Source organism: Limulus polyphemus, unplaced genomic scaffold (genome assembly GCF_000517525.1).
Source record: "Limulus polyphemus unplaced genomic scaffold, Limulus_polyphemus-2.1.2 Scaffold1118, whole genome shotgun sequence".
In the NCBI taxonomy this organism is placed as follows: domain Eukaryota; kingdom Metazoa; phylum Arthropoda; class Merostomata; order Xiphosura; family Limulidae; genus Limulus; species Limulus polyphemus.
Window position 1 is genome coordinate 72,786 of NW_013666728.1, and position 16,382 is coordinate 89,167.

Below are 16,382 nucleotides of genomic sequence, written 5' to 3' on the forward strand. Positions count from 1 at the left end.
AGGTGGACAATCAGACTCGTGTTCTTCCACATCATCCTCTACATCTCCTATTGTACTACCTGGATAACAGACACACTTTCATAAATGATAAAAATTCTTGGATTTTATCACTCGTGCTTAAACAGCAACAGAAGATACAATACATAGTAACTGAGGAGAGAATATCATTACTCCTTCCCAAAAGCCATAACAACAGAAAATGTATGGCAGTTTCTTTACTGGGTCTCATTGTGCTTTTGTACAGGTTATATACTACAAGAAAAGCACACTGAGCCAGATATGTTTTAAGCAAAAATTACAAAAAACATTTAGTTCTTGCAGAGTCTTAAATCTGTTATTTGTCAACATATATTTTATGAACATTAAAAATTCAAAAGAAAATACATTTCATCGATGAGTAAAAATATTAGTATTGAGGTCAGACAATCAACTTGTATTACAATACAAGTAATATCTATATATATAAAGATTGATGTTGCTGTTTCTTGCATAATGTAGCCATAAAATCATTTATTATAAATGGTAGTATGCAATTTCCATTTTTAAAATAAAACTGAAAAACTCGGCCCAATTAATTTGTGGTACACTATCATAGGATGCAATAGTTCATTTTTCAGTTTTGAGTCTAAGTGTAAAAGAAAGAAAAAAAGTTTTTTTTACATTTACCAGAAGTTGACAAAAATGTTACTACAGTTTTTCATCTGAGAATGTAACATCTTGCAAAATGTTTGTTTGTTTTAGAATTTTGTGCAAAGCTACATAAGGGCTATCTGTGCTAGCCGCCCCTAATTTAGCAGTAATAGACTAGAGGGAAGGCAGCTAGTCAACACTACCCACTACCAACTTTTGGGCTACTCTTTTACCAACAGATAATAGGATCAACCATCACATTATAATGTCCCCGTTGTTGAAAGGGCGAGCATGTTTGGTGGGATGGGGATTCGAACCAGCAACCCACAAATTGCAAGTCAAATATCCTAACCACTTGGCCTTTAAACAATGAGTTAGAACAATTTGCACATAAACCATCTTAAAAGATGTAATAGTGAATTAAAACTCTGAACTTCAATACTCCTGGTTAATTATTTTGTTTGTCAGTATTGTTTGTTTGTTTGTTATTAAGCACAAAGCTACACAATGGGCTATCTGTTCTGTGCCCAACACAAGCATCAAAGCCCAGTTTTTTGTGTTGTGAGTCTTCAAACTTACCACTGAGCCACCAGGATGGCTTGTTTGTTAATAAGGTGTTCCTTTTGAACCATAAATGAAAACCAAATCACCTGTACAACTAGATGATTAACAACTGTATTTTCATAATAAAACAATTAGTATAAATGTATAATAATACTTGAATTGGTACAATTATACTCATTTTTACATTTTAACATAAAAATATGTGCAAATAAATATTACAGGCTTACCAAATGTGTATTATTTCGATATTTAGAACAACAAACCGATTCAACTACCGCTGATGTTACAGTTATAATTCTCTAAAGTACATGCTAAATGCTATGGCAAAGTAAAATGCTGATTTTCTCCAAATATGATCAATATAATTTTAAAGGCAAAATATTCTGCTCAGTTTTTTTTTTCTCTAAAAGAATCAAAACAGATGACAGAATAAAAGGATATGAAATAAGCACCATACTGATGTTACAGTTATAATTCTCTAAAGTACATGCTAAATGCTATGGCAAAGTAAAAGCTGATTTTCTCCAAATATGATCAATATAATTTTAAAAGCAAAATATTCTGCTCAGTTTTTTTTTTCTCTAAAAGAATCAGAACAGATGACAGAATAAAAGGATATGAAATTAGCACCATATAAAATGTGCAACTTTTCAATGAGGAGTAAACACTAAATTCAAGTTCTATTACATGCAGAAGAAGTCTTGGAATGCAAAATTAGGCTTAAATCAATTTTTACTCTGTATTAATGACCACATAAACTGATTAAACAAAATAATATGTAAACAAGTTTCAGATATTGACGTTTTTATAATTACATGTATCTATCATATGTACCTTATCCTAATTAAGTTATACATTCACCATAAAAGTAGTGCAAAAAACAATAATAAAGCTAATGTCTTTTGAACTTCATCATACAGACTTTCATGCTGAAAGTCAACACTTTTATAGGACTACAACACCAGCATGAGTTTGTTTGTTTGTTTTGAATTTCGCGCAAAGCTACACTAGGGCTATCTGCACTAGCCGTCCCTAATTTAGCAGTGTAAGACTAGAGGGAAGGCAGCTAGTCATCACCATCCACCGTCAACTCTTGGGCTACTCTTTTACCAATGAATAGTGGGATTGACCGTCACATTATAACGCCCCCACAACTGAAAGGGCGAGCATGTTTGGTGTGACGAGGATTCGAACCCGCGACCCTCAGATTGCGAGTCCAGCGCCTTAACCACCTGGCCATGCCGGGCCACACACAAGTATGAGACCTTATATTTTATATCAATATAAGGTCAATCCATTGGACTGACCCTGAGCATATTCAGTCAACTGAAGGGGAAAAATGCAAAAAAGAGTGGATCGCAATCATATTATTTATGATTTGTTCATGTACGCAGGTGCAGGTGAATTAAAATTTTCTCTGAAAATACAAGCATTTAAGTAACCTTTTGTTTACAATATATTTAGTTCTTCAGCACTTCAAATAATATTAATTAATAGCTCAGGACAAAACATAATAGGTTCAGTTGGAATTGTTAGTTTGAAGGCTACCAACACAAACTTTTAAAATTATCAAATCTCAGAAAACTGATAAAGCTAAATACTTTTGAAACTAAATAAACTTATCAGAAAAGAAGAGGAAATGAAAATCATGTTGCACTATTTCTTGTTCTCATTTTTAACACATTTATATTTTGATTTTTTATTAAGTTCATACCTTGTTTTTTTTTACCTTAACTTGAATAAATGTTTCACATCTTATTAGAATATTTTTTTTAATCTTATCACTAATAAATAGCAAAAATATGGATTTACCTGTATCATCTAAAAAATGTAAATTAGCTTGTTTGTTTGTCTGAATTTCATGCAAACCAACTTGATGTTTGTCTGTCTGCACTAGCTGTCCATAATTTAGTTGTGATTGACCAGATTGAAGGTAGCTGGTCAATATAATCTACCACAAATTCGTAACCTGCTCTTTTAACTATAAATAGTGGGATTGACTGTTACACTATAACACCCTCATGGCTGAAAGGGCGAGCATGTTTGGTGATGAGAATCCAAATCTGTGACCTACAGATTGTTAGTTGAGCACCATAACCACCAGGCCATGCCAAACCCAGTGTTACTTGGTCTTATACACGTAATTATCCAATATGCTTGTCATAAAAATAATACTTTATTATAATGTATAATACTATTTAATAGTATGTCAACATTTGAGAAAACATCCTTACCTAATGGTGAGTAAAAAGTACCATCTTCACTGAAAGCATGAGATTCCGATTCATACGGTGGAATAAAAGGTGTACGGTCATTTACACATTTAGCTGAAAAACACAAACATTAATGCTAAATACTGATACATACATAACTACTGTAGTTCAAGACAGGCTGGAAAATTATATTTCAATATTAACTGTTAATTCTTTTCTTGACAAATGTAGAACAGGAAAAGAAAATCAATAAAGTGCCAGTATGTGGTTGCCACTTGTAATCAGTTAGTATTTTCAATTGTGTAACTGAATCCGAACATTTACCCATCTGCATATGGCTGTAAATGTATTCCTACAAACATGACCCTTGCTTAATTATTTATAGTAAACTACTTGTATGTATATAAATATATGAAACTATTAAATAACCATTACGTTAAATTGTTAGTACAACTATTCAAACAAGAAAGCCAAAAACAAAAAGCATCTCAGATAAAAAAACAACAACAAAAAAACAGACAAATAAAACTGGGAATAAACTACATTGTGGGGAGGATAAAATGTACCTTAGGATGAGAGGTATCTGCAAACATAGGGCCCCCACAATGGTACTGAAACATTGTTTATTAGATTAAACTTTTTATTAAAACTCTCCAAAACAGTTGCATACTTATATGAACAGCATAATGAAATCTAAAACGTCTAGGTTAAAAATTACAGCAATAAAGGGAATGATAGTTGAAGTTTCCCCACCAAGTTTTATTTCTGTTTTTGGCCTTGTTGTCTGAATAGTTAGTTTTATTATAGAAAATTACATATTTCTTAGTGTAATTACATAAAAGCTTTTAACCAGGCAAGTAGATATTGGTACTTGCTCCGTATTCTTATCAATTACTAAATATACACACCTGATAGGTATCCAAGATAAAAGAGCACATTTAATTTTATGCAAAAGTAAATTTAAAATATACGTGCTCAAAATAAAGATGTAATTACATTTTTTATTAGGCACCAAGTTTGTTTGCACAAAAACAAATAAAAATTGATTTAAGGAAACACGCTATGTAAATTATTTCCTTTGAAAAAATCACTGAATAATCCAATCACAACAATGATATACATGCCAGTTTATAATGCCTGACAGATTAGAAAGAAAGAAAGAAGAAAAAAAGTGGTTACCAAATGAATGCCACAAAAAGGGAAAATAATTTGGCAGTGGTATCTTCAATCTTTCATTTTTTTACTCCATGTTCAAACTTATAAATTGTGGTTATATGTACTGAAAAACATTACTACAGAATAAAATGGCAGAGAAAAAAATAAGCAGTGGTATCTTCAATCTTTCATATTTTTTACTCCATGTTCAAACTTATAAATTGTGGTTATATGTACTGAAAAACATTACTACAGAATAAAATGGCAGAGAAAAAAATAAGCACTGGTATCTTCAATCTTTCATTTTTAAACTCCATGTTCAAACTTATAAATTGTGGTTATATGTACTGACAAACATTACTACAGAATAAATGGTTATCAAAATAACTGCCACTGAAAAAGTGGTATTTTCAATTTTTTTTATTTTTGCTACAAACTTGAAGCTTATGAACAGTGATTATAACTTATATTCTATACTTAAAGTAAAAGTATTTTAAACAGTTTTCAGATGCCATGCAATTCTCACACAAACAACTTTCATGTTATTTTTCGCCATTTAAAAGATTTTGTTTATAATAATTTGTATTATTATTACAGCTTATATAACTGAAAGAAAAAAAAAGCATTTCTTTATAACATAGTTTCAAATTATAAATATTACCAGCACTCATATACAAACCAACATATGCCACCATAAATGTGAACAGTATAGTAATGCAACTTGTAATTTTTTTAAATAACTTTATTTCAATTTTTTACTAGATATGAAACTGAAGCTCAGACATGGCTTATCATTTAGTACAGATATAAAGACTATCTAAACTATTCAACACTTGAAAAATTTTATAGAAAGCCCTCCGAGTAGTACCATGCAAAAGCAGAAAGATGTGATATATGTTAGAATCTTAACAAAAAATCTATGCCAAAGAGGAAAGAATCTAAAAAATTGGTCAATCTGAAAGGTTAGATTATTGCTTAAACAGTATAAAGAAGAAAGGTCTTTGTTGTACTAGCAAATCTAGCTGGGCCTTGTAGGGCATTTATTTCTTTGACTTCATGGGGATGGCAGGATGTGCACATATGTTTCATTCAACTTACAGGTCTATTAATTACAGATGATCAGCAAAGCAGTCCATGTTATTTGCAGTATTAAACATAACTTTTGTTTGTCGTTGTCTTCAAACAATAAAAACTGAAATGGCTTCCAAACATAAACCATTTGCCCAATTACTTTTCCATTTATACAAGATCTTTGGAGAGTCCACCTGAGCGTGTGACATCCAAACACACAAATAGACCAGACAACTCTGTTTTAAATACATATATTAAAACACGTACATACTGACATTTCAATGTTTATTTCTAATTCTACCGATATCACATCAGCTTATAATCTGGTAATAAAAACTTCAAAACAAAACTTTCTTCAAACTAAGGTACAAAACAAAAAAGATCTTCACACGAGGACATTACAACTTGATGGTAGACAATAAACAGGAGCATTTTTATTAATCAAAATATATTCGATCTTAGCTATCATCAAATATAATAAAATAGATAATTATCAACAAATGAAATAATAAAGTGTAACCAAGATTATTTTGAAATATACTAAAACTGATATAGTTAATAAGAATGGTTTAAGTGCATAGGCAAGATTCCTGGGATAAAAAAAAAAGCAATGTGCACATTATTAAATTCCCTGATTTTCCACTTTATGACCACCCTGGTTTATTGATAGTAAAGTAGATAACACAAATCAGCTTACCAAGCAATAATGACGCCTTCTCTTCAGTAGGCACAACTCTAAAGTCTAGAAACCATGCTTCTGCCCAGGACATAACAAAGGAGGCAATCAACAGGACCACAACAATGGTATAAGGTGTTTGGTCTTCATATGGTGCATTCCACTAACAGTATAGTATTTATAACATGAAAAGCAGGAAGAACTCAATGACAAACAAACAAACTGGTCATATTGTAGATGCTTTGGTAACAAAAATCCTGACTGAGTTATTGTAAATTTACCTTTTTAAATCCATGTGTGAATTTTACAAACTCAAAGCGATGTAACACAACAATAAAACAAGCTATCAATATTTTCTGTGTAACATCGTTTACTATGCATTGCCAGGTTTAATTAGCCACATCAATAGAAAACATTAAGAAGAAATAGAAAAAAATTTGAAAAACAATTTTCAACAAAATTAGTCATTATACAATAAATTAATAATTTTTAGAATAATTCAGAATCAAAATAAGTTGTAGCTTTACTGAGCCTCATTTTCAGATGTGACATCATACATATCCTGAGAAAATGTTAGTTTAACGAGTGCATCAAATATCATAATAAAAAGTTTTTACATTATAGATTTCTAGGAAACAATATTACCAAACTAAAATTATTTTAGGCTGCCACTTCTAAGTGAATAACTATATGTTCATAATTGTTGACAATTAAACGCTCCACATGGTGTTTGTTTGTTTGTTTTGAATTTCGTGCAAAGCTACACGAGGGCTATCTGCGCTAGCCGTCCCTAATTTAGCAGTGTAAGACTAGAGGGAAGTCAGCGAGTCATCACCACCCACTGCCAACTCTTGGGCTACTCTTTTACCAACAAATAGTGGGATTGACCGTCACTTAATAACGCCCCCACGGCTGGAAGGGCCAGCATGTTTGGGACGGGGATTCGATTCCGCGACCCGCAGATTCCGAGTCGAGCTCCCTAACCACCTGGCCATGCCGGACCCAAGCATGAGTGAAAAAAATACAACATAATCATTTTGACAAATTATACTTGTATCAATGGAAAAATTATTCATTCTTTAAATGTTTTAGCGTTACCTATTGAAAAGGTATCAAATAAATACAGTCATTGTCATTACATAACAGAGAAAACAACTAATAGGTTATTATGAGTGAAAAACCAAAATACTGTGTTAGCCACTGGAAACAGTACTGCAGAAACCTGCTTACATTTTTGCTATTAAACATGAATAGCTAGAGACTTATATTTGGCTACAAGTTATTATGAACTCTACATGCTAAACAATTGGAAAATAAAGTGTAGTTAGAAAAATAATTTTTTTTTTGTAGTAGCTACATTTGTGACACTCAAAAATTTATATGTATATATTTGTTCTATATACAAACACAGAATTAAATCTAATTTTTATTTCCATATATTTACACGCTTTTTACACTAAAGTGCTTTTTGTAAAATACTTGAAAGTCAAAACACTACCCAAAATCTTTTTAGTCTGAAAAATATTACATGCAAGAGCAAATATTTTTTTCAAAACTTATTATTCATTAGTATCATTATACATCAATCCTATGGAGTAGTAATAACCATGTGAAAGTATTTTTTGAATTATAATTAACCATGTGAAAGTATTTTGTATATTATAATTAACCATAAGAAAGTTCGTTTTGTATTATAATTAACCTTGGGAAAGTATTTTTTGTATTATAATTAACCATGTGAAAGTATTTTTTGTATTATAATTAACCATGTAATAGTATTTTTTGTATTATAATTAACCATAAGAAAGTATTTTTTGTATTATAATTAACCACGTAATAGTATTTTGTATATTATAATTAACCATAATAAAGTTCGTTTTGTATTATAATTAACCATGTGAAAGTATTATTTGTATTATAATTAACCAAGTAATAGTATTTTTTATATTATAATTAACCACGTAATAGTATTTTTTATATTATAATTAACCATAAGAAAGTTCGTTTTGTATTATAATTAACCTTGGGAAAGTATTTTTGTATTATAATTAACCTTGGAAGGATATTTTTGTATTAATTTAATGATGGACAATACTATAAATTCACACTTAGTAACCATGTAATCACAGTGGGAAAACAGGATCACTGTATCATTCTAATTTAGATACCCAGAGTGAAACATTTTTTTAACAAATCATACGAGTGTAGAATCAATACATACATACATATATTTATAAATACTATAACATTCAGGATTTTAGCCTAACTGTTATTGATTTTTAGTATCTGCATCACTGTATTGAGAAACAGATACACACTGTAGCACTTAAAAAAAAAAACATGCATACATTTTATTTATATCTGAAAACTACTTCCCGAACCAAAGTTAGCAACAAAAAGTTATATGTAGATGTGATTGATAAATGTTGGCTAAAAATATTTCTACAACAAAATCTTGAAGATGATTGATGATTACTACAGATTGCTTTTTTTAAAATATTGATGCATACATGTGTACATGTTTTTTCAAACATGCTAGCCCTAAAAAGGATTACTTCAGCAGATATCCACCGCATCCATTACGAAATGAGAAAAAAAGAAAAGAGAAAAAAATAAGATATTTACCTGGTAGAAAAATACTTTACATATGACAAAAATTCCAGTAGCAGTAGTGGTTAACTAGGCAAAAAACAAAAAATAATGTCTAAATACATATATATAAAACTTGACAGATATACGATATGTTTCTTAGTTCACTGGATTTTTGAAAATAAATGTTAACTTTGGAAGTGTTAATGTAATGAAGTAAGTCTGGAGAAACTTTCAGTTATAAATACACGTCATATTACGCTTACTATTGGCTATCTACTGACCATACACATCATATTAGATTTACTATTGGTTATCTACTGACCATACACATCATATTAGATTTACTATTGGTTATCTACTGACCATACACATCATATTAGATTTACTATTGGTTATCTACTGACCATACACATCATATTAGATTTACTATTGACTCTCTACTGACCATTCACATCATATTAGATTTACTATTGGTTATCTACTGACCATACATATCATATTACACTTACTATTGACTATCTACTGACCATACATATCATATTAGATTTACTATTGGTTACCTACTGACCATACACATCATATTAGTGTAACTATGATTGTCAGTTATAGTATTATGTGAATGGTCAGTAGATAGTCAATAGTAAGTGTGATATGATGTGTATGGTCAGTAGATAACCAATAGTAAATCTAATATGATGTGTGTGGTCAGTAGATAACCAATAGTAAATCTAATATGATGTGTATGGTCAGTAGATAACCAATGGACAAGATTTCCGTACACTTAGAATTCATTACTGAATTTTAAAATTTTTTTATGCCTTGCATCACAACCATTAATAAATACAACTTACAGCAATACTGCAACTGTTTTAAACTAAGCTTTAAAAAAAGTCTATTTTATCTACACACCTTCATAAATACATAACAAGTAAATGACATGAAAGAAAGGTAAAAATAACAGTACAGAGCAAAAAAGTAAAAAAGAAAGTCAGCTCATTTAATTAATGCAAAGGAAGATGTATCTTAAAGATATTTCCCAAACAGTATTTTAATATATCTCCCAAGAAAAAAAAAACCCAGCACCATATTGTACACATTGGTACTTGTACATACATAGCTGCAAATATACACTGAACTAGATGATTACTCACTGCTATCATCCACCAGTGGGATATCCTGAAAAGTCCATAGGCAAGCAAAATAAATATAAATCTCCACGATGATGCCACCTACAATAGAATTACAATCTTACTAACAATATAGACGTACATGTCAAAAAACAAAATAAAAAACCTTTAAAATACTGTATGATTACCACCTACAGACACTGTATGCTGAAAATAAAAGTTTAATGCATTTGAAATGTGGTGTTCTGGACAAATGAAGAAGAACAAGTACATAAAAAGGAAAACTAATAAGAAAGTATCGAAACATGCAAAGACAACTGTTGGACATAACTTAAAAATGAAAGACTCACTACTTGGCATATAAATAGATCTGAGGGAAGGTTGGCAGAGATTCTAAGGGTTAAAACAGAAGGAAGAATAGAAGCAGGCAGAGACTCACTGGCTCAGTGACATTAGAAAAAGGTTCAAAGATGAGAAGCGTGAATTAAAAATATTAATGTAGTCAGTAAGAGATGTTAAACAACAAACCATAGTCTTTGACCCTAAGGACTGGGAAAGACACCACGATTGATTGGTGATTATGATACAGACAATTAAATGCACTGAATTAATGATGTATGTTTCTTACTGAGTAGCTTTAGCTTGAAACCAAATGAGTTACCGATTAGCCTGAAGTTGTATTAGCTGAAATAGAGAACATTCAAAATTTCTGATGCTAATTAACTTAAGATCTCAGAAATAATATAACTTAGATCATTAATTTTGATCTACAATTATGTAAATAAAGTAAAAACAAAAATTAAAATGAAACTAAGCAGTAAGCTAACAAATATTAGTGCGTACATATATTTTATAATTATTACAGATTTATGATGAAGTTACTAAAGACTCTTTAATAGCTGATTTCATCCATAAAAATTCACATTAGCTGGATTCATGTTGATTAGTCATAAATCAATGAAAGGGAAAAAATGTAGAAATTTTAACACTTTATTTGGAAGTGCTAAAACTTCACATATTCTGATAAATTTCAATTAATAATACATTTAGCTCAAATATGCTCATGACAGAAAAAAAAATATATTTCTTCAAACATCGCCAGATTTTGTATGCATGGTAAACTTTCACGTATAGATAAAATTATAGCACTGTTGTGAGAAGATGCATAACCATTAACATTTATCAACAATGAACTTTTTCTATCAGATGTTGTACTGCAACTGTAGAGTATTAGTGACAGGGGAAAAGGAGTCTTAATGACTATGTGATGATATAGTCTTTACAAATTGGCTGCTTTTTCTTTCAGTTTATAAAACATATGTTACCAAATTGCAACAGAAGCATTTGAAGAAGTTATACAAGATGAATTAATACAATTTTATAAACCTCTTCACCTGTTTAATTGTTTTTGTTAAGTGCATATATTTTCTTATTTGATAGTCTTTTTTTCTGTTGCTTCAAACAGTTTCTTTTTTAGATGTGCAGTGCTGTAAGATAAATGGACACTTATGTAGGTTGCATATATTGTGTATCATACTAACAAGTGCCTAGAGTGTTCTATAAATAATGACATACGCTGCCCCTTTTCTATTCATAGTTAGTTTCTTTGGCTCTATTACAAAGGAAGTTTTCTCTTTGGTAAGTTATATTAACTCCTAAACCCCGAGTAGACGTTGCTAGCATCCAGCCCAAAATCCTGATTTATTCATCAAACGGTGACAGCATCCGATGACGTTTATGTCCCCTTATTATCCACAAAATTAAGAAAATTGAAATATGGCAATAATTATCAGGAAATCATGAAAATAATTCCAGCAGAACGCACAAACAATTGCGGGTTAAAAGAGTTAATATTACCGGCCAGAATTTGCATAATAATTTTGTTATTGTTTAATTTGTTTTACATTTATGAAATTTATTTTACATTGTTGGTTTGGAGTACAGATATAGGACAAAACTGTGTCTCCAAAGTTAGTTCAGCCTCATGCGAGGTAACTGGAATTATGGGAAAAAAAATTTTTTTCATAATGAAAGTACTCAACTAATGGTTCAATGATTTTTAACCATTTTAGATTTTTTTGTGCTTTTTTGTGAATCTGTAAATATTTAATAGTTAGAATTAATTGATTATATAAGACTGGCTTTGTTAATATATTATAATTTTTATGTTCTGATCTAGCTAGCTTATTTTTGTTCACAAGTGTTTAATAAATATTTACCACAATATCAAACAGGGACTTCACAACTGTTTATTAAATATTTACCACAATATCGAACAGGCACTTCACAACTGTTTAATAAATATTTACACAATATTGAACAGGGACTTCACAACTGTTTAATAAATATTTACCACAATATCAAACAGGGACTTCACAACTGTTTAATAAATATTTACCACAATATCAAACAGGGACTTCACAACTGTTTAATAAATATTTACCACAATATCAAACAGGGACTTCACAACTGTTTAATAAATGTTTACCACAATATCAAACATGGACTTCACAAGTGTTTAATAAATATTTACCACAATATCAAACATGGACTTCACAAGTGTTTAATAAATATTTACCACAATATCGAACAGGGACGATTCGAAGGAGTAGTGAATGACTTCTTTCTTGAAGGCATTTTGTACACTTTCACCAGTTAACTGTAACAAGAAATAGATTCACTGTAATGGTAAAGTAGCTAGAAATATGTGAAGTGCATATGATGATAGCCTGAAAAGTATTAGACTTACATCAATTACACTATTACAATTTACCCTGTTAGTGGCTACTAAAGCCTTCGCTCACATGCTTTGCTCAAATTTAAAGATAAACTATATTTATATCATCAAAGTATCTTAGGATGATTTCAATAAGTAAATAAAATATTTATGTCAAAGAGAGTATGACTACACTAATTTACGTCAGTAAATTATCAATAATAATGGACATTGTAGAAGAAATTTACTTCTGACAAGAATGTAGCTGCACATACTCTTAATGACATGACTTTGACAGGTTATTTTGAGTTTTAACAAAGGAAGTTACAAATCTATTCTCAACTATTTAATATAGTCTACTTTTCTACTATCCTTATACAAAAATTAATTCCCATTAAACATGGCTCTGAAAATAGATAATATTTTGTGAGAGTTGCACTGATAATATTCTTGTAAAATTGTCAGCATCGCATCCACACCTCCATGGGTAGAACAGATTTTATCTATAGAGAGCAACAAAGGCTAAAAGAGGAGCTGGAATGAAATTAACTTAATGACTTTCTTGCCCGTGTGTTATAGGAAACTCATACAAACTCAGAAATAACTGGTCAATTTAGAACAATCTATATCAATATATGGTATTCTATTCATGGTACATTTATATGTAACTAGGAAAAATATTCAGAAGTGAAGTTTGAGATAAAGAAAGATTTTAAAATATTTAAAAAAAATGTCAGAGGTCTCCAAATCTTGGTAAAGGTGAGAAAGACTGAAGAATATTTGGAAATCCAATATTCATTTATTCTTTATTAGTCTACATGAAACAAGTACTTTAAGGTTGGTTTTAGATTCTTTACAATAAGTGGAATTGTTTGCTCTGTGTCCAAAACATCTGTAAATTGACATTCTTCTTGTGCTTAAATGTTATCCTGCTTATTACTCATGATGTACTCATAAATTCGGTTCCTTATCTTCTTTGCAGAATTAAAATAAAATCAAAATGCCCTGTAATTTCAAACTTTAACAAAAAAAAATGTCAGCAAACCCAAAACATTAAATGATATGGAACATAGAATTAAGTTTACATCATGTTCCCTTGAACAATTAGGCATCATTCTTAAATGACATACAAATTTAAGCTTACCATTGTACAGATGAGCCATAAAAGAACATTAAAAACAAAGTCAAATGTTGTAAGCAATAAGAAAAACCGACGAACTGGAGATATGTGGTCACCAAATGAACTTCCTTCCTGAAGGGTATTGTTGTCTATAATATCAGACTCAACGGCTGAATTTATAGATCCATAATATGATATGGATCTTACAGATTGTGACAGCGACATTGGCGTTGGCTTGTGTTGTTCAAAGGGCAGTGACCTCGGGTTGACATTTCTCAAGGATTACATGAGGAAACAACACATAAAGTTAGCTTGTTGCTGTTGGTAAAATAAAACACAAAATGAGTTATAATTTAAAAACACAATTTAGAGTACAAAAAATTAGGATCTATACAATTCATGAAAGATATCCTAGTAACCATAACTGAAATTTTCCTTAAAAAACTATGATAATAACATGAAAAATATTTAGAGAAATCAGACTAGTTTAAAATGAAAATGAATGATAATAACAGGAAAATGAAGATTCTTCAGTGGTACTTTAGAAAAACATATGATGTTCTAGTTGACGATGTTAACTTGAGGCAAGTACGAAAATCTACATTTTGGGCACTTTAATTTTCTTTATTTCATCAGAGCAAAAAAATTATTAAAATAAATTCAACATTTTGTGTTACGTGCTTGAATTTGCAGTTAATCTATTGTTATTTGCACATTAAGATATTATAATCTTGGGTGTTGGTGGCTGTGAATAGGATGCTGCTGATTTACAAAGGGATTAAAATCATTTGGCCAAATAAATGGGATGACTTTTAATTACATTCAGTGCCAGCTTAAGTTCAAAAATTGAAGGGTGTGAAAATACAAAATTGTGCCCTTTTTTCAAATTATATTTAATTTTTTCTGTACCTTACCAAATTTTGAATAATTTCTTTAAATTCAGAATTAAAAAAATGGCACAAAGAAGAAAAATACACATAAAAACAAAGATTAGTCTTAAGAAAATGGGACATTATGAGTTTTTAACATGGCAAAACCTTTCCTTAATTTGTTCATATTAACTTCTCTGATCATTTTATTTTCTATAGAAATTATTGCTATAACATTTAATCTCTTTTGTCCCATTGTGGAACACAAAAATATTTTTATCAACTCTAGTCTTGAAAACAATCTTTCACCACTTGCCACACTAATGGGCAAAATTAATAAAATTCTTCGAGTAATAAGCGTATATACAAAACAATGTATATACAAAACAATCTTTCACCACTTGCCACACTAATGGGCAAAATTAATAAAATTCTTCGAGTAATAAGCGTATATGCAAAAATTAATTTAGTTTGTTTTTCACGTATACGAAGTAAAACCTAATCTGGAGTTGAATTTTCCAGTATTCGATGTGATATTAAGTTCTACACACAAACTTTTGCCATATATATCCCTTTTCTCTTTGTTTCTTAGTATTTTTGATAAATTTTTTCACCCCTAAAATTTTGCAGTGGGTTCTTTATACCCTTTAAACCTGCCTTGAGCTGGCTCTGCTTATAATAAATGGAAGTTTAATGTACATGAGTTATCATACTTGGAATCTTAAGTATAATATTGATGGGAATAACTAACAGTGTTATGAAAATAAAGGATTTTGATGTTCTGGTTGATCAGTCTCTTACACCATAAAAGCAGTGTGCTGTAGCTGGTGGTATGGCAAATAGGATTTTAGGTTGTATATACAAAAACAATGAATACAAGTCTAAAGAGGTTATTATTTCATTGTATAAGTCACTGGTTAGGCCACACTTGAAATAATGTGTTCAATCTTGGGTCCCTTATCTTATTAAGACACTGAATTGTAAAAAATTTAGAGGAGGTCTACTAAAAAAACCTCTAATGGAAAAGTCGTTATTTGTGGACTTAAACTGTTCCCTCTTTAAAAAAAGATGAACTAAAGAGGGGGTCTGATTGAGGTGTTTAAGACTGTTAAAGGAACTGATAGTGTCAATGCATCGTCTTTTATTTATTTTTTTCACTTAACAATGAGAATAGTAGAATAAGAAGACAAGAATATAAATCTTGGCAGGGTAAGAGTCATCTTCAGCTAAGACAGTTTTATGTTTTCTACCAAAGTAGTTGGCCATTGGAAAAGATTGTCTTCAGAAGCAGTGAATTTAAGGGAAGGTTTGAAAAATATTTGAATGATAAGAGTTTTTGTTCTCAAATGTTATATGTGTGTGTGTGTTGTTGATCTGGGACTCACCAGATGGTGGCCCAACATCATGTAGTACTGTCACTGTGATGCAGTAGTTTCTGTTATGTGGTAAAGAATGAGGTCTATCCTGAGAAGGACACAGTAACTGTCAAAAAATGGAACATTCTACATTGGGTTTGAACCTGTTTAACTCATAACACTTGTAACTCATAACAGTTTATACTTAATAATCCTGTCACACAAATTGTAAATCACTCAGCAAATGTGCAGCTCTCATTACCATATTGAATTACAGTATATATATATATATAT

At 30.4% G+C, this 16,382-nt stretch overlaps 1 protein-coding gene across 1 annotated transcript in view; it reads right to left on the reverse strand.

The window, feature by feature from the left end:
• LOC106462203 (steroidogenic acute regulatory protein-like) overlaps window positions 1–16,382 on the reverse strand; it is a 30,623-nt gene that overhangs the window by 10,470 nt on the left and 3,771 nt on the right. Inside the window, exons 2-8 of the mRNA XM_022389393.1 lie at window positions 13,889–14,182; window positions 12,607–12,687; window positions 10,053–10,130; window positions 8,935–8,988; window positions 6,331–6,472; window positions 3,429–3,521; window positions 1–59 (exon numbers count right to left, since the gene is read on the reverse strand). Coding sequence (XP_022245101.1) covers window positions 1–59; window positions 3,429–3,521; window positions 6,331–6,472; window positions 8,935–8,988; window positions 10,053–10,130; window positions 12,607–12,687; window positions 13,889–14,089 — 708 coding nt within the window. The 5' untranslated portion in view covers window positions 14,090–14,182. The remainder of the gene's footprint in view (window positions 60–3,428; window positions 3,522–6,330; window positions 6,473–8,934; window positions 8,989–10,052; window positions 10,131–12,606; window positions 12,688–13,888; window positions 14,183–16,382) is intronic.